This window comes from Gadus chalcogrammus, chromosome 18 (genome assembly GCF_026213295.1).
Source record: "Gadus chalcogrammus isolate NIFS_2021 chromosome 18, NIFS_Gcha_1.0, whole genome shotgun sequence".
NCBI lineage: Eukaryota > Metazoa > Chordata > Actinopteri > Gadiformes > Gadidae > Gadus > Gadus chalcogrammus.
The window spans coordinates 3,991,216-4,012,777 of record NC_079429.1 but is presented as its reverse complement, the minus strand read 5'-3'; the positions used below and the strand labels follow the sequence as shown (position 1 = coordinate 4,012,777).

At 50.8% G+C, this 21,562-nt stretch overlaps 3 protein-coding genes across 3 annotated transcripts in view; 1 reads left to right on the top strand and 2 right to left on the bottom strand.

The window, feature by feature from the left end:
- Positions 1-21,562, bottom strand: part of LOC130371669 (uncharacterized) — a 201,418-nt gene that overhangs the window by 50,025 nt on the left and 129,831 nt on the right. The gene's annotated exons all lie outside the window — the stretch shown is intronic.
- Positions 2,948-13,374, bottom strand: LOC130371670 (serine/threonine-protein kinase SBK1-like). Its single transcript, XM_056577524.1, has 4 exons — positions 12,977-13,374; positions 6,106-6,359; positions 4,904-5,106; positions 2,948-3,832 (listed from the first exon to the last, which is right to left on the bottom strand). The coding sequence occupies exons 1-4, from the start codon at positions 13,012-13,014 to the stop codon at positions 2,948-2,950; spliced, it is 1,380 nt and encodes a 459-aa protein (XP_056433499.1). The 5' UTR covers positions 13,015-13,374.
- Positions 15,442-21,491, top strand: LOC130371673 (retinol dehydrogenase 13-like). Its single transcript, XM_056577527.1, has 7 exons — positions 15,442-15,603; positions 16,153-16,271; positions 16,650-16,805; positions 17,640-17,744; positions 18,390-18,602; positions 18,906-19,007; positions 19,513-21,491. Exons 1-7 carry the CDS (start codon positions 15,539-15,541, stop codon positions 19,791-19,793), a joined length of 1,041 nt encoding a protein of 346 aa, XP_056433502.1. The 5' UTR covers positions 15,442-15,538; the 3' UTR covers positions 19,794-21,491.

The following is a 21,562-nucleotide window of genomic DNA, read 5'->3' as shown; positions in this document are numbered from 1 at the left end:
CGAAGTTATCACGAAACACTATCACGTTATTAACAGAGTGGAAGTGTGCCTCGTCTTCGAGCCAGGATCGAGCAGTGGATAAAAACGTTCTGACATGCGTGTTTGCAGAAGATGGTTTCAATGTTCCCGGATGGATATTACCCACGGTCAAACGCAGGGATCTCAAGCCTCGCGTTCTTTGAGCCTCGAGGAAGGGAACCTGTGCAAAGCCTGTCAACTGTGAAATATGTTTTGATGATTATATGAAAAATAATAATACTTCTGGAATGTGAAGTACTGAGCTGACTCGTCCTGATCGATACGGAGCATCAGATTGTCTGTCTGATGTGAGTCTGGAGCAGGGAGTTCAATCTGTGCTCGTTTAGCAGCCCTGATGGAGGTTGGGGTTCGATCCCCGGGAGGAGAGAGTGAGAGGTGGAGGGGGGGGGGGGGGGGGGGGGTCTGTCAAGAGCCCAGCCTGAGCGGCACGGCTACCGTCACTATGGCGACAAATAGATATACCGTCGCCTGGGGTTCGGAGGGACAAACGGAGCGGTCTCTCACACAAACACAAACACACACACATAGATCCAAACGCACACTGATGCACGCAAACACACCGATACACGCATACATGCACACACACAAACACACGCACACACACACACTTACATACAGCGCACACACACTTATATATAGACACGCACACACACACACACACACACGTGTTAACACATACTCACATGTACATGTATTAAGCGATGCAGACATAAAAACAGGCGCACACACAACCACAACCCCCACCCCCCCTTCCTGTCTGGTGTAACAGTAGAAGGAGCATTGGAGGAAATGGAACCGTGAGCAGCCAGGGAGACGTCCGGACGGTCAGAACACACCGCACCTTCTGGACCCGGTACTGACCCTGAACCCGAGCCACCGTCCCGACCACACACACCCTGAGACACCAGCTCTCTGCAGACATCCTCTCCGTCCAGACTGCCCCCACACCGCCCCAACCCCACCTCCATCATGTGGGGACCTCACACACACACCCCCACCTTGTGGGGACTTCACACACACGCCCCCACCTTGTGGGGACCTCACACACACGCCCCCACCTTGTGGGGACCTCGCACACACACCCCCACCTTGTGGGGACTTCACATACACACCCCCGCCTTGTGGGGACTTCACACACACACACACACACACCCACCTTGTGGGGACTTCATACACACACACACACCTTGTTGGGACCTCACACACACACACACACCCACCTTGTGGGGACTTCATACACACACCACCTCCACCTGGTGGGGACGTGGTGCGTGACCCCCACATTTACTGCCACGCACACAGAAAGGATTCAGAAGGCCAATACATACAAAGCCATGTATTCAGAAACTATTTTGAATGTTTACCTATATAACCCTACGTCTTAGATCTTGTATATATTGTCTCTGTATCTTGGGGAACTGAGCCCGGCTGTCTGTGATCGACCCAGAATTGGCCTCCAGCTTGAATTAATATCTTTATTGACAGAAGAGCAGGCAGGAGGTATCGACGGAGCAGGCAGCACCCAGAGAGATGGAAGGAGGTGTGACACCAGGACACAGGTGAGTGTGGACTTCAAAGAGCGCACGTATCTGCTACTGTACTGTACATCGAATAATCTTATCTTGTATACATATCACGTCCTATTTATCGACTTAATAAACTATACATCTTCATCGTTTTGCTACATACAGTTTGTCCCCCGCTGACCCTAACCCTGGGGACAGCCTTAAGGAGGGTCTTCGTATAAAAGGTTGGGCGCGATGCAGCGGAACTACCTGACGATGCACAACGTATTTACAAAGTGCTGCTCCGACCCGTGCCTTACAAAACAGCTTGTGCTTTAGGAGGCGGCTCGCACTCGCTCACATTCGTCCACACGCACTCACACACACACATGCACACACGTGCACACACGAACGTGCATGTACACACGCACATGCATGCACACACAGACGCATACACAGGAAGTATAAAATAATCACACTACTTGTTGTTCTCTTAGTTTGGACAGAAGCAGACGGACTTAGACTCTGTATTTTCTCTACTAAATGCTACGTTCATTTCACTGAGGCTAGTTCTAAAACAAACAGATACAACTCTAGTCCGTTAAATATGTCCGTGGTGATAGATGTCCTTTTGTAATACCTCCAGGTAGGAGGTCCCCCCCCCCCCCCCCCACCCCCAGGAAGTGACCTGCTGAGATGTCCTGAGAGGATGTCCTTCAGACACCGAGGAACACGCAACAACTGCTACATGACTTGAGGAGTTTCTCTGTGGATGCTTTCTTCTCGTTCTCTCCAGTCTAAGCGCTGCTCGATCGCTCGCTCCCTCAGGACTTCTGTTGCTGCGGCAGTCAAAACACTTCATATACTGCATGTACGTGTGGACTCTATAATTTTTTTAAACATATATATATATATATATATATATATATGTATCATTTATGGTGGACCTTATTTATACATCTGTTTGTTTACATGTGTGTATACATGTACATGTGTGTGTTTGTGTTTATGTCTGCGTGCATTATTGTGTGTATATATGCTCGTGGGTGCATATGTGTGAGAGGTTTTGGACCTGAGATCCTGGAGGTTTTCCTGCATGGAGGCCTTCTCATGGGGCTCTAGAGATAATTGGTCTAGTTCTTGGAGTTGTACTCCATGGGGGTCTAGTCCATGGGGGTCTAGTCCATGGGGGTCTAGTCTATGAGGGTCTAGTTCCTCTCCTCGAAGATAGCAGTGAAGGGAAGCTTCCCCCAGTTTGTGTGTCGACTGCCTCTGGAGGACCAGGAAGTGTCCAGGATCGCGGTCGGTCCTATTCTTGCCGGGGACACCCCCAACGTAACCCCAACCCCCCCACCCCCAACCCCCCCCCCCCCCCCCCATCCCCCCCATCCCCCCCGCCCCGGCTACACGCAGATCTCGATGGCGGTTGCCATCAGCAGCTGGCTCTTGCTCTTGTCGCGGCCGGGGGAGGGGCTCTCGTCGCGGGGGGACAGGGGGTCCGACAGCACGGTGCGCTTCAGCGGCGCCGGCCGCAGGCAGGGCCCCCCCGGGGGGGGCGCCGGGGGCGGGGGGGACGGCTCCGGGTGTCTGTGGCCGGAGCGGGACGCCGACGAAGACGACGAGGCCGACGCCGACGAGAACGAGGAGACGGCGGGCGGCCCGCAGGCCCCGCCCCCCCCGCCGCCGGGACACGCCCCCAGCGAGCCGGCCCGCTCGCCCCTCTTGCCGCGGCAGGAGGCGCGGCGCCGCAGCTCGCTCAGCAGCGCGTACTTGATGAAGCAGAAGACGTCCTTCACGCCGCAGCGCTCGCCCGGCTCGGCCGCCAGCAGCCGGCGGAACATGCGCAGGGCGTCGTCGGTGAAGCGCCGCCACTGGGACGGGTAGGTCCCGGCGGGGCAGCCCGCCTTCTGCCAGCGCCGGAACTCCTCGTAGAAGGCGTCGGCGGGCGCGGCCGCCTCCCAGGGGAAGTTCCCGGTGAGCATGCAGAAGACGAGCACGCCGAAGGCCCACACGTCCAGCGCCGTGGTGACCAGGAAGCCCTCGGCGCGGCCGGCGGCGCAGACCTCGGGCGCCGTGTAGGGGATGGTGCCGCTGACCCGCTTCACCCGGCAGCCCGCCCGCCGCGTCATGCCGAAGTCGGCCAGCTTCACGCGCCGGCACTCGCGGTCGAACAGCAGCACGTTCTCGGGCTTGACGTCGCGGTGCACCAGGCCCTTGGCGTGCATGAAGTCCAGCGCCAGACCCAGCTGCTGCATGCACCGCTTCACCATCTCCTCCGGGAGACCCACCTGGAGGGGGGGGGGGGAGGGAGGGAGGGGGGAAAGGGGGAGGGAGGGTGGAGGAGGGAGGGAAGGAGGGAGAGGGAAGGAGGGAGGGAGGAGGGGAGAGGGAGGGGAGGAGGGAGGGAGAGGATGAGAGAGGGAGGGGAGGGAGGGAAGGAGGAAGGGAGGAGGGAAGAGAGGGAGGGGAGGGAGAGGAGGAGAGAGGGAGGGGAGGGAGAGGAGGGGAGGGTTGTGGGAGGAGGGGGAGGAGAGGGAAGTGAGGGAGAGGAGGAGAGAGGGAGGGGAGGGGGAGGGAGGGTGGTGGGAGGAGGGGGAGGGGAGGGAAGGGAGGAGAGGGGGAAGGGGGAGGGAGGGAGGGGGCAGGAGGAGGGAGGAGGGGGAGAGGGTGGAGGGAGGCAAGACAGAAGGAGAGGACAGACACAGAGACACAGAGAGAAAAGCAGAGTAAAGATAAAATGGTAATGTGGATTACTGTGTGCAGCCGAGCCACGGGGCCCCTGCATGTGGCCCCTTGTGTGTTTTTGATGCTGAAGCGTGTCCCAGATTTCCTCTGCACACGCCAAGGGGAAGCCATGGTCTCCCCAGAGGACAGGCTGCTCTCCCTGGGGTGCCTGTTAGATAACCCCCCACGCTCTGGAGCTCCAGCCTCTGTCCTCCATGCGTCCTCTAGCCTGACCTTGATGCACCGACCAGAGCTCACGCCGCTGGAGGTCCTGTCTAGTGGTTGTTTGTGGTTTAGTCACGGCTTCTATCCCAAACTACTAGAGGTCATTAAGGAGCAGGCAGGGAGCGGGGGACGTCATCAGGGATCGAACCCGGGCACCTCTCTGCTAGGAGTCCAACAGCCCTACTCGGCCCATGCCTGTTCATGGTGAGACCGGCCCCCAGCTAGGAGTACCCCCCCAGCCCTGGGGTACCCCTCCAACCCCCCCCCCTCAGTAGAGGGATGAGGTCACACTCGATGAGGCGCGGTGTGACGACTCGTGACACATCATCAGACGACGGCGCCCTGGTACGAGGTCGCCGTGGTAACGGCCTCTTACCGGACAGGGGGGTCGGGAGGGGGGGGGGGTGTACCTGGGGGGGGATGATGTCGAACAGGTCCCCGGCGGGGGCGTACTCCTGGCCGAACACGTAGCAGTCCTCGGTCTCGAAGAGCACGTCGGTCACCGTGACGATGAAGGGGCTGCAGCTGAGCGAGGCGGTGAGGCTGTACTCCCGCAGGAAGCTCTTCAGCTTCGTCTTGCTCTTCGTCACGAACTTCAGCGCCATCTTGGTGCCTGGGAGGGGCGGAGCCACGCACGCACGCAGACCAACGCAGAGACACACAAACACACGACACATGGTCAGAGCCCAATACACAGACACACACAGACACAAGCAGACACACAGACACACACAGGCACACACAGACACACACACAGACACCCAAACACGGACACAAAGAGACACACACACACACACACACACACACAGACACGCACACACAGACACACACAGACACACACACACCCACACACACACACACACACACACACACCACAGACACAGAGACACACACAGAGCGGGCCGGGTCACGGGGGGGTCTGGCGGGCTCTGACACGGTGTTCCGGATGCGTTGAGACGTATTTAACGTGCTCTACTCCCGGGCCTTCGGGGCTCGTTAACCTGGACTGGTGTTCTTCATTAAATCTAAACTGTCTGGCACACGGAGAATTAGAGTTTGATTGAAGTCTGAATCCAGCGCCACAGGCGAGGGGATCGTGGAGTACACGCACACACAGACACGCAGTCACACAGTCACACAAACACACACACACACACACATGGAGTCACACACACACACACACACACACAGTCACACCCACATATACACACACACAAATACATATGCTCCCATGTAGACACACACGCACAGATACAGACACACACACAGACTCATGTGTCCGTGTGTGTTTGTGTGTATGTGTTTGGGTTCTGGGGGTCTGACCTTGTGTCGTGTGTTGTGTAGTTGTGTGTGTGTTGTGGGTCTGACCTCGTGTGCGATGGGCCATCAGGTCCACCTTACCGTAGGTGTTGTGTGTTTGTGTTTTGCGTTGTGTTGTGTTGTGCGTTGTGCGTTGTGTTGTGTACCTTGTGTCCGGTGGGCCATCAGGTCCACCTTGCCGTAGGTGTTGTGCGTTGTGTTGTGCGTTGTGTTGTGTACCTTGTGTGCGGTGGGCCATCAGGTCCACCTTGCCGTAGGTGTTGTGCGTTGTGTTGTGCGTTGTGTTGTGTACCTTGTGTGCGGTGGGCCATCAGGTCCACCTTGCCGTAGGTGCCCTTCCCCAGCTCGCGGAGGTGCTCGTAGCGCTGCGCCACGTCGGCGGCCGACAGCGAGCTGATGGCGAGCGCCTGCATGTCCTCCGTCGGGACTCCGCCCCCCCCGCCGCAGAACGCCATCTTGGCGGTGGGCGAGGAGCCCCCCCCGCTAGCCACGCGGCCCGGTCCCGACGGAGAGAGGGACAGGCCGGCCTTGAGGCTGTGAGGCAGACTGAGGAGGAGAGGAAGAGGAGGAGGAGGAGGAGGAGGAGGGTGAGAGGAAGGCCGGTAACAGCAGGACACGGCCCCAGTGTGAGTCCCTCTTTGGATTTGTGTGTGTGTGTGTGTGTGTGTGTGTGTGTGTGTGTGTGTGTGTGTGTGTGTGTGTGTGTGTGTGTGTGTGTGTGTGTGTGTGTGTGTGTGTGTGTGTGTGTGTGTGTGTGTGTGTGTGTGTGTGAGAGTGAGTGAGTGAGGGAGGGAGTGAGTGTGTCTCAGTGTGGGTGTGTGTGTGAGAGTGAGTGAGGGAGGGAGTGTGTGTATGTGTGAGTGTGTGTGTGAGTGAGAGAGTGAGTGAGTGTGTCTCTGTGTGAGTTTGAGTGTGTGTGTGTGTGTGTGTATATGTGTGTGTGAGAGCGAGTGAGTGAGTGAGTGAATGAGTGAGAGAGTGAGTGAGGGAGGGAGTGAGTGTGTCTCAGTGCGAGTGTGTGTGAGTGTGTGTGTGTGTGTCAGTGTGTGTGTGTGTCTGTCTGTCTGTCTGTCTGTCTGTATGTGTGCGTGCGTGCGCGCGGGTGCTTTTGCATAATATATACGTCCGCTGAACGTTTGTTTACGTGCAGGGACTCAGGATCGGTCCCTGGTGTCACATGACCCAACAAGACCCGCCTCCTCTCTGCTAATCCAATCATCACATAATCCTCCCGGAGATGGGAGCCCGCTAATGGCTTCTGACATCTCGTCGCCATTGCTGGTGCTTCTGGCTCTGGCAGCCAATCAGAGGGGAGGGCTTCAGCTCAGTGGGGGGAGGGGGGGGGGGGGGGGGGAGGGGATGCAGAGTGTGGAGTGAAAGACGAGGGTGTGGCACGTGCACTCTTAGCGGATCGATGGCGTGACGTGCACGAGCGGGATGGGAGCGCCGTCGGGACAGCAGGAAGCTATGGAGGAAGACTACGGTGAAGACGAAGGGGGGGAGACGGTACGGATGAGATGAAGCACTCTGACCACCCCGGGGATCCAGGAGACACTCTGATGATCAATGCATTCGCGTTCACCCGTTCACACACATCCTCTCACACACACTCATCCGTTTACATATACTGTGGCTCACTCACTCACTCATTTAAGCCAACGCTCATTTACTCATTCATACACATTTACTAATTGACATCAGCATTCACCCATTCACACACAGCAACACAATCATCCAAGGATATGCACACATTCATACACTCACTCGCCCCTTTCAACACATGAGACTAATCACACACAAACAGTAATCCTTTCACACACAAATTGACACACATTCAAGGGTTCACTCCCATGTGTGGCTCAGAGGCGCTGCTGAACCGAGGGTTTGGTGCCAGCAGCCTGTTAGTCGGCGACAGCAGGAGTCATATCGACTCAGGGTAGCACAACAGCCTTTCGATCGTACTGTAAGTGGAAAAAGTCTCTCTCACGTCCCAGCCTGGGTTATTAAGGGTATCACATCATATCCCTCTCTTGTGTTCAAGACGGAGCCCCATCGTCAGCCACGCCGTAGAACCACTCTGAAGATCCTCCCCTCAGAACATCACTGTAGAACCTGGGATCATGATGAGTGCTGGCCTCTCTTGCCCGTGCAGCCGGTCATACCTGATGCTTCAAGGGGGCTCTGGTTCCTCGCGCTGGAAGTTTGGTAAAGTTTGACCATCCCTGTGAAGGTATCTAGGGAGGTGTGTGGGTTTTCAGAGGAGGGCGCTATGTGGTCTGTTTGTTTATGATCGTAATAACTTATTTTAATTCATACAGCCTGTGGTTTTCCTGGTCCTTTCCCGTCTGGGACTCATAAAGTGCGTTCTCATCTTGATGGCGTGGGCAGTCCCCAACACCTTGAGCTCCAGCACATCCCTCACTGCTGACCTGAGGTCATTTTACGCCCAGTTTGAGCCTAGCAACAACACCGCTAGCCCACCTGCTCATAACAACGTACCACAACAGAAAGACCCACACACTGAGGAATAATCCTACTGTGGAGAGGAGCATTCGTATATTACACATAACCTTACATCTTAACTTAACCATCTGTTTTAATATAATACTAAACTTAAAACTGATCCCTAAAAGGAACCGTCTCTAACCCAACACCTAAACCATTAACTGAACTTAATATTTGATAATGTATTCTGAGTAGGGCTGAACGATTTAGGGAAATAATCGAATTGCGAATATTTCGACCACTATTGCGATTTAGCATGCGATTAATTTTTGTACGTTCTATATTATTCACCAAACACGCAATAAATCATTCTGTTGTATGACCAACACGACATTGGAAGCAGTCAACATATAAACGTCTCTTTCCTCCTGTGTGTTGAGATGAATTGATGCATGAATCCTGAGACCGGTGGCCGAAAGCGTCTGTGTGCCTTGGATCGGAGGCTGGAGGTAGAAGTGGTGTGAAGGTAAACGCCTGGAGGCGCCTGAGGAGGGAGGGGACGCTAACACATCGATACTGAGGCAAACAGCTTTCCTTTATGATAACGGCAAAACGCTCATCACCATGGTAACCATCTCCGTTCATAGCCGAGCGGGCAGTGGAGATCGATGGTCGGAACGGCCGACGGATACAAGACGAGGACCGAGACGACGAGGTAGCGTGACTCACGGAGAGGTGCCTGGATTTGGAACAATACCGCTGAGAGACTAGGGGAGGCTGGCATCCTCTGACACAAGCATTCATACACATTCACTCGTTCATTGACACACAATCACCCGTTCATTTGCCCACTTTCACTCGCCCATTTACACACATTCACTCGATAATTTACACACATTCACCCGTTCATTTACACACACTCACCCTTTCATTCACACACATTCACCCTTTCATTTACACACATTCACCCTTTCATTTACACACATTCCCTCGCGCATTCACATACATTCACCTTTTCATTTACACACATTCCCTTGCGCATTCACATACATTCATTCACCCATTTACAAACATTCACACATTCACCCGTTAATTTACACAAATTCACCCATTTATGTAGTCACCCATTAACACCCGCAGTCACTCGCTCTGCCTGTGAGGATGAATCCCGCTGAGCGTCCTGTGTCTCCCTTTGTGTGTGTTGCTAAGAGGCGCTGCTGAACTGGGGGTTTGGTGCCAGCAGCCTGTTAGTCAGCAACAGCAGGAGAGACCCGGTTCATACAGACTCATGGTTCTACAGACACCCAGGGAGGTCACTGATTCTGTAGCACAACAGTTACTGATTCTGTAGCACAACAGTCACTGATTCTGTAGCACAACAGTCACTGATTCTGTAGCACAACAGTCACTGATTCTGTAGCACAACAGTCACTCACACTGTAGCCCAACAGTAACTGATGCTGTAGTACAAAAGTCACTGACACTATCATACAACAGTCTTTCCATCATACTGTGAGTAACCATTCTTGATAATTTCCTCTCTGTTATCGCCTCTCCTCTCCGGCCCGTTGGACAAGAGAGGTTTGATTCTACGACCATTTTCGAATTGTACCAAGATTAAATATTCCCTCTTTTTCGGTGAAGGCACAGCTCGTTAATAAAGTGCATCATATCTTATCAACCCTTAAGCGTAACAGTCTATCAGAGGAGAACGAGTAGAATGGCCTTGTTCGTGTCCTCTTCTCTCGCTTTGACTCTCATCCCTCTACTCTCCATCTCTCCCCCTCGCACGCCACTCTCTAGCCTCTCTCTCTGTCTGTGTGTGGCTCTCTCCCGCTCTCTCTGTCGCACTCTCTCTCTCTCTCTCTCTCTCTCTCTCTCTCTAATGAACATCCTACCGCTCACTCTCAGGGCTGAGGGTCGTTATAGTTGGGGACCGAGTGTTGTTCAATGACCTCAGGCTGACCTGTCTGGCTCTCTCACACACACACACACACACACACACACACACACACACACACACACACACACACACACACACACACACACACACACACACACACACACACACACACACACACACACACACACACACACACACACACACACACACACACACAGAGTCCATCAGGGAGTACAGCCTCAAATTGGGTGCTGCTGATTCACGGCCTGTCTGTCTGTCTGTCTGTCTGTCTGTCTTAGGGGTGAATCAGGTGAGGTTATTAGTGATGAAGGGGACGCTCCTCAGCTGATATAAATATACCTTCCAGTAAAACAGTGGTTTGTTATCGTCAATCTGAGCTGTGATTGGCTGATAGTGCCCTCCATGTGGCTGTTCCATGTGACCCCCCCTCCCTCTCTCTTTCACTCTCTCTCTCGCTTTCTCTCTCCATCCCTATCTGCCTACCCCCCTCTCTCTCTCCCTCTCTCTCTCTCTCTCTCTCTCTCTCTCTCTCTCTCTCTCAGTCTCTCTCTCTCTCTCTCTCAGTCTCTCTCTCTCTCTCTCTCTCTCTCTCTCTCTCTCTCTCTCTCTCTCTCTCTCTCTCTCTCTCTCTCTCTCTCTCCTTCCTTCTCTCTCTACCATAGAGATGTGGTATCTAGTGAACACTAGAGGAGATGCCAACACAACGACACACCAGGTGAACTTCAATGCTCTGAGCCAGTTCTTCCCCAGCTCTGGATAACTGGGACCAGTGTGTTTATTTTGGGATCTTGGCGCACAATGTGTATGACAGGTGACCTGAATGTCACGTCATGTGTGCTGACAGACGCACTAGCTGTGCCTGGGTGTGTGGGTGTGTGTGTCTGTGAGTGTATGTGAGGGTGTCTGTGGGTGTGTGTGTGTGTGTGTGTGTGTGTGTGTGTGGTATCTGTGTGTGTGTGTGTTTTCGGGGATGTCTGTGTATCTGTGTGTGTGTGTGTGTGTGTGACTGGGTGTCTGTGTGGATGTGTGTGTGTGCGTGTCTGTCTGCACCCCTATGCGTATGCATGTGTCTATGTGTCTGCTCCTATGTGTATTTGTGTGTGAGCATGCCTGTTTGTACGTGTGTTTGTGGGTGTCTGTGTCTGTGTTTCTACGTGTGTGCTCCTGTGAGTATTTGTGTTTGTGTGTGCAGGCCTGTTTGTGCGGGTAAACGTGTGTGCGTGTGTGTGTGTGTGTGTCTGTGTTTGTGTGAGTGTGTGTGCGTGTGTGTGGGGAGGTTGGACACAACGTAGACTTGTTTAATATTTATAAAGACTATTCTGGTCCTCAGTTGTGGTCTCCAACACCGTTTGAACCAGCTTCCAGAGCTCATCTCTGTCCTGTGATGTGGGGATGGATTTGGGAGAGGAGTTAACAACACTGCTTTGGTGAATTGGCTTTATGTGCTTTCCTTGAATAGGAGCTATTACGACTGTGGGGATCGGAAGTTGGGTGAAAAGCAAGGCAATACAAACAACGCTTTATGCTGTTTTCAAGCCAGAGCGTGTGTTTGGAACCGGAATCCTCTGAGTGTGTTGCCATGGTTAAGAGCAGTGCATGTGAGACGACGTCTGAGATGTTATCTGTTGTGTTTGAAAGCCTCTTTCGAACAGCTTCTGTATCGCTTTCTAAAGACCACTCGTTCAAACACATTACAGAGAGACAGACTATGAATTGGTTGGATTCTACCAACACAAGCTGTCGAAGACTCTTAAACAACACACAAGACTCAGACTATTGCAAAATACAGATGACTCAGACTATTACAAAACACAAGACTCAGACTAATACACACTACAGAGAAGACAAGCTACAGAAGACAGACTCCTTCACACCTCAGAAGACTATTTCCATCAAACAGCACAAGGCTCAGACTATTATCTGAAACAAAATGAAAGACCTGATCACAGCCTCAGACTGTTACCTGTAAATTATAAACCCATACTATTACTGTTATTAGTAGGCCTTATACATTTAAGCTATTTTTATGATGTTATTATACAAGGAATTATTATTTATTGTTGTATAGTTATTTTTTGTTTGTTTTTAATATTATTCAAATTTGTTTAATTGTATTTATATGTGTTGTGGTTATTTTTGTATGTTATTATTATTATTGTTATCATACAAATAGTAATATAAAGTATTATTTTACAATTATCCTTATCATCATCAGGCCTATTCTTTTATCAATTAGCCATCATGAATGAAATCTAAATAACCAGACTGACCTCATAGTGACCGTTGAGTGTGCCGCATGAGCTGCCTCATGAAAACATGCAGCTCTCATGAAACTCCCAGATCGTTAGCATGTTTGAACCCTCAGACAGTGACCCAACAGCCTCCGTGGGGACACCGGTTCCGGCCCGTATCTGTTTCAGGTCCTCTGGCAGAGGTTCCCAGCGTGTTCGGGTTGATATTGGGTTGGATGCAACACACAACCTGACATAGTTTACACAAATATAACTCTGGTATGTACAATTCATGATTTGCTTTATCATTGATTCAGTTCCGCGAGTTATTGCTCCATTTTAATACACATTTGACAAATATTGTAAACGACTTTTAAGAGGCTGCATCCACGTGATACTTTCTTTAAAGTCCACTTTGTGTGACAAATATAGCGAACCTCACACATAGCCAGGCTGGTCATAGTGCGTGTGAGGTCTTCAAATCATGGTTTATAAGCGAAAGTGATGTGTGTCTTAGCAGGGGACTCCCAGTCCCGCTGCGATCTGGGACGGAGGGGGCTCACCTGCCAGCGACCTGTCGCTCCCCTGCATGGTCCTGCATCCGCCGCGTCTCCAGGCAACCGAGGATGGAGATTAAAACGCTCCGGCTCCGAACGCGATGAATTCAACACCTTGTTTTAAAACAAAGCGAACGCAGCGTATACACTCAGAGCCTGAAGAGAGATCTCCGAAGAGAGATCTCTAACGGATCAGAGCAGCCTTTGTTTCCATGCGCTCGTCGTTCGGCTGAAGGTTCCTGTGTAAAATCCTCCTTTTGTTCGCAGCGAGGAGCGCTGGCGGGAGCCCGCATGAAGACATGATGTTCCCCGCGCGTAAATCCTCCTCCTCCTGCTCGTTGCTGACCTGCTTAGTATTTATATTTATTAATCATCAGATGCTATCAGGTGATCATCATAGTGAAGCCCTGAGCAGCGACGGACCGAACCGGACGCTTTTGTTCCTCGTGGCGACCAACGTCTCAACCTGGAGGGGGGCGGGGAGGGTGAGCTGACCCAGATCAGCTCCACATGACCACGGGCTCATCCATTCATGGCACCCCGGCCTGCATGCATTAATTCAACAAGGATTCACTCCTAGGATTCATTTGCAGAAGTCCGGGGTACCTCTCACGCTCGTTCGAGACTATCTTCAATCTTTGTTTTGGTCCGTTTCTCCCGACAGACTTGGGTTCATTTCTGCGCTTAATGTTTCTCACTCCGATGATCGTGGACACGCCGCACACCTCCAGCCCCACCGTGCGTCCGTCACACACCTCAACTGCACCCCCTGCTGGCTGAACCACAGCATGGCCCCCGTGTGTCGATCCCTAGCGCCAGAGCCCTGTCCTCACTCCAAGCACACACATACCGACCCTTTCAGCTTACGTCATCAGTTTATATCCGCGATATTAATACGTCGTTTTCGATTTCAGGGGGCAGGTTAGATGTTAGGGGTTAGGCCTTCCTTCTCTCGGAAAAGTGTCCGTGAGGCACAGATAACGTTATTAGGCATATCTTCCAAGGTCACATATTGGACCAGTGAATTTGGGTAGTGGACAGGTCAGAGGGACGGTTTTGGGGTTATTATTTTGGGTTAAGAGGAAAGGGGGGTTGGATGTTTGCGGGTAGAGTTAGGGTTAGATATAAGGGTTGGGGTTTTAGGGTCAGACGGGATAGGTGTAAGGAGGCTTAGGTGTTCATAAATCATGATGAAGGTCGCAGGTGTCCTCCTGCTGCGAGGTTGGGCTGAGAGTGTCCCTCCTCCCTCCGTTCTCTCCTCCCCCTGTTCTCTCCCCTCTCCTTTTTCTCCCCCCTCCGTTCTCTCCTCCTCTCAGCACCCCCCCTCTTCTCTCTTCTTCCAGACTCATGTCCTAGTTTTGAGTTATTTGTTTTTTTTTGTTGTTCAAAAAAGTCTCTCCTCCAACCCTCCCTCCCCTCCCCCCTCTCCCCATCCCTCTCTACATCCCTCCCTCCTCTGCTCCATCCCTCCTACCCTCCACCCCTCCGTCCCTCTCCCCCCTCCCTCCCTCTCCCCCTCTCCCTCCCTCCCCCCTCTCTCCTTGTACCTCCTCCTGCTGGCCTCGATTCTCCGCTGTCCTGGTTTGTGTCTTTGTCGGGATAAGCCAAACTTTGATGTCCTACAAAACTAGAGTTTGTACTTTTGTACTTTCTCCTCCTGCGGGAGTCTTGTAAAGTTATTCTCCGTGACATAAAACCTAAAAGACCGTAATATATAATAATAAACAAAATATATACAATTATTAAATGCACAAAGATGTGCATATAATAATATCAACCTGACCTGTTAACTGACCCCCCCCCCCCTACACACACACACACACACACATGCACACGCACACGCACACAAACACACACACACGCACACGCACACACACACACACACACACACACACACACACACACACACACACACACACACACACACACACACATTGAGAGACTGCGTTACTAAGGATGCATAATACAGTAAGCCGGATCCTTTTTTTTTCGCACGTCATGAAAATAAATATGGGGTATTGACAAATAGTTTCAATTCTGTTGGGTTTTAGAAGTATGTGTGGTAAGTATTTTTCTTTCTGAAAGTAATTCAATATTGTATTAATAATTGTAAATGAAATTTTAAATAAATTGAATTGCTGTAAGTACCTATTTCACATAAATGTCCGGCATATTGGTAGGCAAATGAAAATTACACTAGTAAAGATACTGCTTGTTTTTGATATTTTGTACAATTGTATGCTGTTGTTAGAACCGAATTTTCCCCCGGGATGATTTGAGAATCTAATCTATGAATTATTTATTTTAAATCAGTAGGGTACCGGATAGTTTGTCGGGTTTAAGTTACATAATCGTCATTGTTAATGTAAAGGCTTAAGATTATATCAAAAAACACTAAAACAAAACTACAAACCCCAGCATGCACCTGGCGGGGCTCGATGTCGTGACGACAACAGCATGCGCGGCCCATGTGACCTTGTGTTGACTGGACTGCAGCACTGTCTCTCTGTATCATAATGTTTGACATTACTTTATTCATGTCTATTTTATAACTGTAAACCGGCCGCAATGAGCAAATACATCCTACCGTTGTCTGCTTTCGGAACGGCTGTGGGGTTTGCTGTTCTCTTGAAGTGAGTATCACTGATGTACTTTGTATAATGAAAGACACTGGTTACTGGTAGCTTACATCCTCCAACATAACTTCAAGGTTCAAACATAACTCAAAAGTAAAGGAAACAGGACTAGTCATGTACGCCTTAAATATCAATAATATTAACAAAATAGAGCGATAACAAACTAAAACAACGATTGGCATTGTAGTTGTAAGGCTTTGTGCAATTATTGTCTAATTCCTGTACAACTTATTTTAAAACAACAGTACCGACAACTTTGCACTTAAAATAAAGTACACACACATATATATAAATACAAAGTGTGTGTGTGGTGGGGGGGGAGGGGGTCGGATCAGGGGTGGTCTTATTGTCTCTTATCTTCAAGAATCATGCAATTCAATATCAACAGTAAGATAGGACTTTATTAATTCCTGACTGGGATCGAATCTATTGGAGCAACACTAACTCACTGACACAGTGTTGTTAAGGCAGGGATCGTTAGCAGAAGCTAGCCCCTGGGTCCGGTGTTTGCGGTGTAGCTGGTCTGAGCTGTTTGCCCCTCTCCAGGGACTATGTGACCCGGGGCCCGTGCCCCAGCAAGGCAACCATCCCGGGGAAGACGGTGGTAATCACAGGCGCCAACACGGGCATCGGGAAGGCCACCGCCCAGGAGCTCGCCAAGAGAGGTGTGGTCCGCAGTCGCATTTAATCCGACATAGACATTTCTCTTAAGGCTTAGTTAGGGTTCCACGTCGACGCAACGCAAGGGGGTTTGAGGACCCATTACGTCCTTGCGGACCCAGGGCGCGCGCCTCCCAAAAATTATAACTCTGCGTAGAAGCGACGCAGCAGCAAGGGCTGTGATTGGTCCGCTCACTAAAACCTGACGCAGAACCAAAACAGGGTCACGAGTGCGTCGAAGCGTCTGCGGAGTCCTTGCGTTGCGTCGACGTGGAACCCTAACTGAGCCTTTGGTCCCTTTTGTTTTTAATCTCTTCGCACGGGCTGACCCCGTTGTAAAACAAAATGTTAACAATCATGTTCTGCTGTTACCGTGCCGGCAGGGGGTCGGATCATTCTGGGATGTCGGGACCTGGTGAAGTGTGAGGCGGCGGCGCGGGAGATCCGGGGGAAGACCCTGAACCCCCACGTCTACGCCCGGGAACTGGACCTGGCCTCCGTCCGCTCCATACGCCGCTTCGCCCAGGCCATCAACCAAGGTCAGCCAATCAGCTGCCAGGACACAACAATGTCAGCCAATCAGCTGCCAGGACACAACAATGTCAGCCAATCAGCTGCCAGGACACAACACTGTCAGCCAATCAGATGCCAGGACAGAACACTGTCAGCTAATCAGCTGCCAGGACACAACACTGTCAGCTAATAGCCAGTCATCAGGACAGAACACTTTCAACCAATAGAACAGCCATCCAATCAGCAGCCAGGACAGAACACTGTCAACCAATAGCCAGGCTGCCCTCCACTCACCTGCCAGGATAAAACACTGTCAACCAATGGAGACGCTCCTTGGTCCAATAAGCAGCCAGGGCAGACAGTTACGTTCTATAACTCTCTGTTAATGGGTGTGACCCCTATTGAGCTGGTGGGAGGAAATGTTGCTGGGACCCCCCCGTGGAGGGAGGTCTGTATTTTGGACCCCCTATGGTGGGAGGCCTTGTGGGCTGAGTTTGGTTCTTGACGCGTGTGGTTTGGTTCTTGACGCGTGTGGTTTGGTTCTTGACCGGTGTGGTTTGGTTCTTGACCGGTGTGGTTTGGTTCTTGATGGGTGTGGTTTGGTTCTTGACGAGTGTGGTTTGGTTCTTGACCGGTGTGGTTTGGTTCTTGACGGGTGTGGTTTGGTTCTTGACAAGTGTGGTTTGGTTCTTGACGGGTGTGGTTTGGTTCTTGACGGGTGTGGTTTGGTTCTTGACCGGTGTGGTTTGGTTCTTGACCGGTGTGGTTTGGTTCTTGACGCGTGTGGTTTCGTTCTTGACGCGTGTGGTTTGGTTCTTGACGCGTGTGGTTTGGTTCTTGACGGTGGTTTGTTTCCCCAGAGGAGCGGCGGGTCGACATCCTGATCAACAACGCGGGGGTGATGCGCTGTCCGGCGGGCAAGACGGAGGACGGCTTCGACATGCAGTTCGGGGTGAACCATCTCGGTGAGGAACCCTTCTAGAAGCTTCCGACCGTCCCTCGGTTGTTGCGGCCGCGGCTCCCAGCCGAATGAAGCGGTGGACGAACGTCCCGTAGAGAAGTCATGACACCACAGCCATAAATAACGGGAATCATTTCATTTACATGTTGGGCATTAAGCTGACGCTTTTATCTAAAGCGACCTACAATAAGTACATTTGTCAGAAGAAGGAGAAGAAACATCAATATATCGCTGTCGGTACAGTAAGGATGTTCATAGAACCAAGTGCCAAGCATTAACAATTGCTAGTTTAACCCATTCCCCGTGTACAACAAAGACAGCCAGGATAAGATGCTACACAATCTCGAGTACTGTTTTTAAGTGCCAGGACGTGCAACATACAATAAGTGCGTAAGGGGGAGGCAGAAGTAATATCATGCAGAAGTAATGTTGTACATTTGTTATTTTCATACGTTCTTATCTTTATAACATTTATAAACACATATTACGTCAGGGTTGACCAAGAGCTTGCCTCTGGTGCTGTTTAGAGCTGGTTTATCGGTTATCAATCTGAAATGATATTTTCTATACGAATGATTTCATTCCAGTTCTGTTGTGGTCGTGTCCTGGAACGTGCGTGACATCACATCCTGTCTGCAACTCTTGATAGGCCACTTCCTGTTGACCCACCTCCTGCTGGAGAAGCTGCAGGACTGCGCCCCCAGCCGGGTGATCAACGTGTCATCGCTGGCGCACGTCGTGGGGCAGATGGACTTCGAGGACCTCAACTGGGACAGCAAGAAGTTTGATACCAAGCGGGCGTACTGCCAGAGCAAGCTGGCCAACGTCCTGTTCACCAGGGAGCTCGCTGCGCGGCTCCGGGGTAAGAGCTAGCCGCCTAACCGCTTAGCCTCCTAGCGCTTAGTGCCGGCGTTACAGAAGGGGCTACCGGGCAGTGTGTGTCTGTGTGTGTTTACCTACAGGTTAATATGTGTGTTTATATATTTATGCATATATAAGATGTGTATTTATTTATATATATATATGTGTATGTTTTATACATTTAAAGTGTGTTGCAAATCTATATATATCTATATATATATAGATATATATAGATATAAATACTTTTTATTTGTATATATATGTGTGTGTGTGTGTGTGTGTGTGTGTGTGTGTGTGTGTGTAGGTACTGGGGTGACGGTGAACTGTGTGCACCCTGGGGTGGCGTCCACTGAGCTGGGGAGACACACGGGCCTCCACCAATCGCCCTTCTCCACCACTGTGCTCAGTAAGTACATCTGCCCATATACCCCTCATCAATGCATCTATCTGCAGACCTCTCATCATGCTGACTATATACCTCATCTATCTATACCTGTTATCTATCTATCTAAATACTCCTCATCTATTCAGACCTCTTCAGTGTTGGGCATGTTACTTCAAAAGAGTAATGCATTATTTATTACTTGTTACTGTCATTTCAAAGTAATTAGTTACATTACAATATCACTGTCTTTGAATGGTAAGGCATTACACTACTTTTACATTACTTTTGCATTACTTTCACCAAAATAACAGGAAATATGGTTTTGGTGTTCTCAATAGATCTTCTTGTGTTCAATGCAGCTCATTACCCAGCGTGGTGTGTGGTATGGTATGATGACTGAGCTAGGCTTAAGGCTAACACAAGTACAATATAATGGTCGCAGTTATGGCTCATGGTGCAAAACATTTTATAATAGAAGGTAGAGCCCTGTCACGTGAACGGCCCGGCTAAGCTCCCCTCCTCCTAGGTCCGTTCTTCTCGCTGCTGGTGAAGGGCCCGGCGCTGGGGGCCCAGCCCAGCGTGTACCTGTCCGTGGCCCCCGAGCTGGAGGCCGTGACGGGCCGCTACTACGACGTGCTGACGGAGACGGAGCCCGCCCCGCAGGCGCTAGACCCGGACGCCGCCCGCCGCCTCTGGGACGCCAGCAGCAGCCTGCTGGGTCTGGAGGCCGGCCCCCCGGGACAGACCGCTCCGGGACCCGCCCCCGGTCCTACAGAGACCGGGGGGGCGGGGGTCGTAGTGGACTGACTGAGGCGCGGCGCTCTCTGGCTGCCACGGGACCCGGCGATGGATCGCTATGGAAACGACCTTAGAGACTTAAACTATGAACTCTGAAAAGGGTTTTATCAGAGGGACTCCCCGTTAGATGCAGGACATTAAGGAGCACTGGGGGGGGTCAGGGGTCATGTGCAGACGCCGGGATCGGACCCATTACCCTTATGTGGACGGGTTGGACAGGGGATGGGAATATCCACCGTCTCTCCTCAGAACCTGGTGCTGTAGTGACATTTGGTGGCTCAAAGCTGTACTACATCATCTCAAAGAACCTGGGCTGGGTTGCGCCAACTGGGCGTAAGCCTGGTCTTAAATACGCCTGGTCTCGTAACTTGGCGTTCTAAGTCCGACCTAACCGTTACGCCGGTTGCACCAACTGGGCTTAGCGTTCTTTTCACTAAGACCAGGGGTAAATCCTACGCCTGGTCAGGGGCAGGCGTAGAGTCCCGATTCCCGGCTGTTTCTATAGCAGTTACATCCGATCCATCCAGCGCAATCATGGCACGTGTAATACATGTACAACGAGCGGGCATTTAGACGGGAAAGAGTAATTAGGGACAGAAGCAATCCATTGGACATTTCATTGCGCTTCGCTTCTATGCAAACGGGGCATCTCAAAAAACAGCCGGCGATATGATCAGTGTTCACAGATCGACCGTCTGTCGGGTTATCCGGAGGGTTTCACTGCCTTCGTGGGGAGATGCGGATGCACCCAGATCGGGTCTGCACACTAATAGCTGCGTGCACTGTTCTGCACAACATCTGCATCTCCGAGAGAATCCCTCTCCCCAGACCCCATCAGCCACCGGCAGTCCCCAAGGAAGACGTGCGTCCAGCCAGAGCAATTTAAGATATCGCAGGCCGATTAGTCCGTGCTGAACTTATTAATCAGTTGTGAATATTGTTTTAGTTATGTATATGTTTTATATAGGCCGACACATTAAACAGATCTCTCCTACAGTCTCAAAACACCAAAACAAAGCTCCTTGATGTCTAATGCATTGCTTCTGTCAAAAACAACCATTCCCGGCTAAATGCCTGCTTGTAAACCAGACAATACAAATACCTATTTTAATTACATTTGTTTGCAGTGTTTTATTGTTATGCATTAACACAATTGATGAATGACATTGAATGAAAGAATGAAATATTTATTCCGGTGTCCAACAGCATGTCAAGCAAAATTGTAAATAGCTGTCGGCGCGAGGTATCCTAGCAACGCGGCTGATATGCGTATTTCATGGAACATTCACATGGCCGCGCATGGCTAGACCCGGCGCAGTTACGACCAGGCCCCTGGTGCTGTAGAGACATCTGGTGGCTCAAAGCTGTACTACATCATCTCTCCTAAGAACCTGGGGCAGTAGTGACACCTGGTGGCTGAAAGCTTTACTTCACGGAAATGGAGAAGCCTAACTTAAAAAAGAAATAGCTAAATGTCTTGAAAAAAACGTGACTAGATAACCATAATATATGAATGTACAAATATGGAATCTGCCATATTGTTCGTGTTTCACTTCGGGAAGACTTCCATCTCTTTTTTGAAAATGATGAAAAAAGTTTTCATAGTTTATTAAAACAATCATGGGCACATTTTAAGAGTATATATGTTAAGTTTGTATACTATATATACACTATGATAAACTATAATACAAAACTGTACAACACAATATACACTATACTCTAAAGAACGCTCCAACACTATTGTACACTAGCCTACTATACACAACCCAGAATAATAA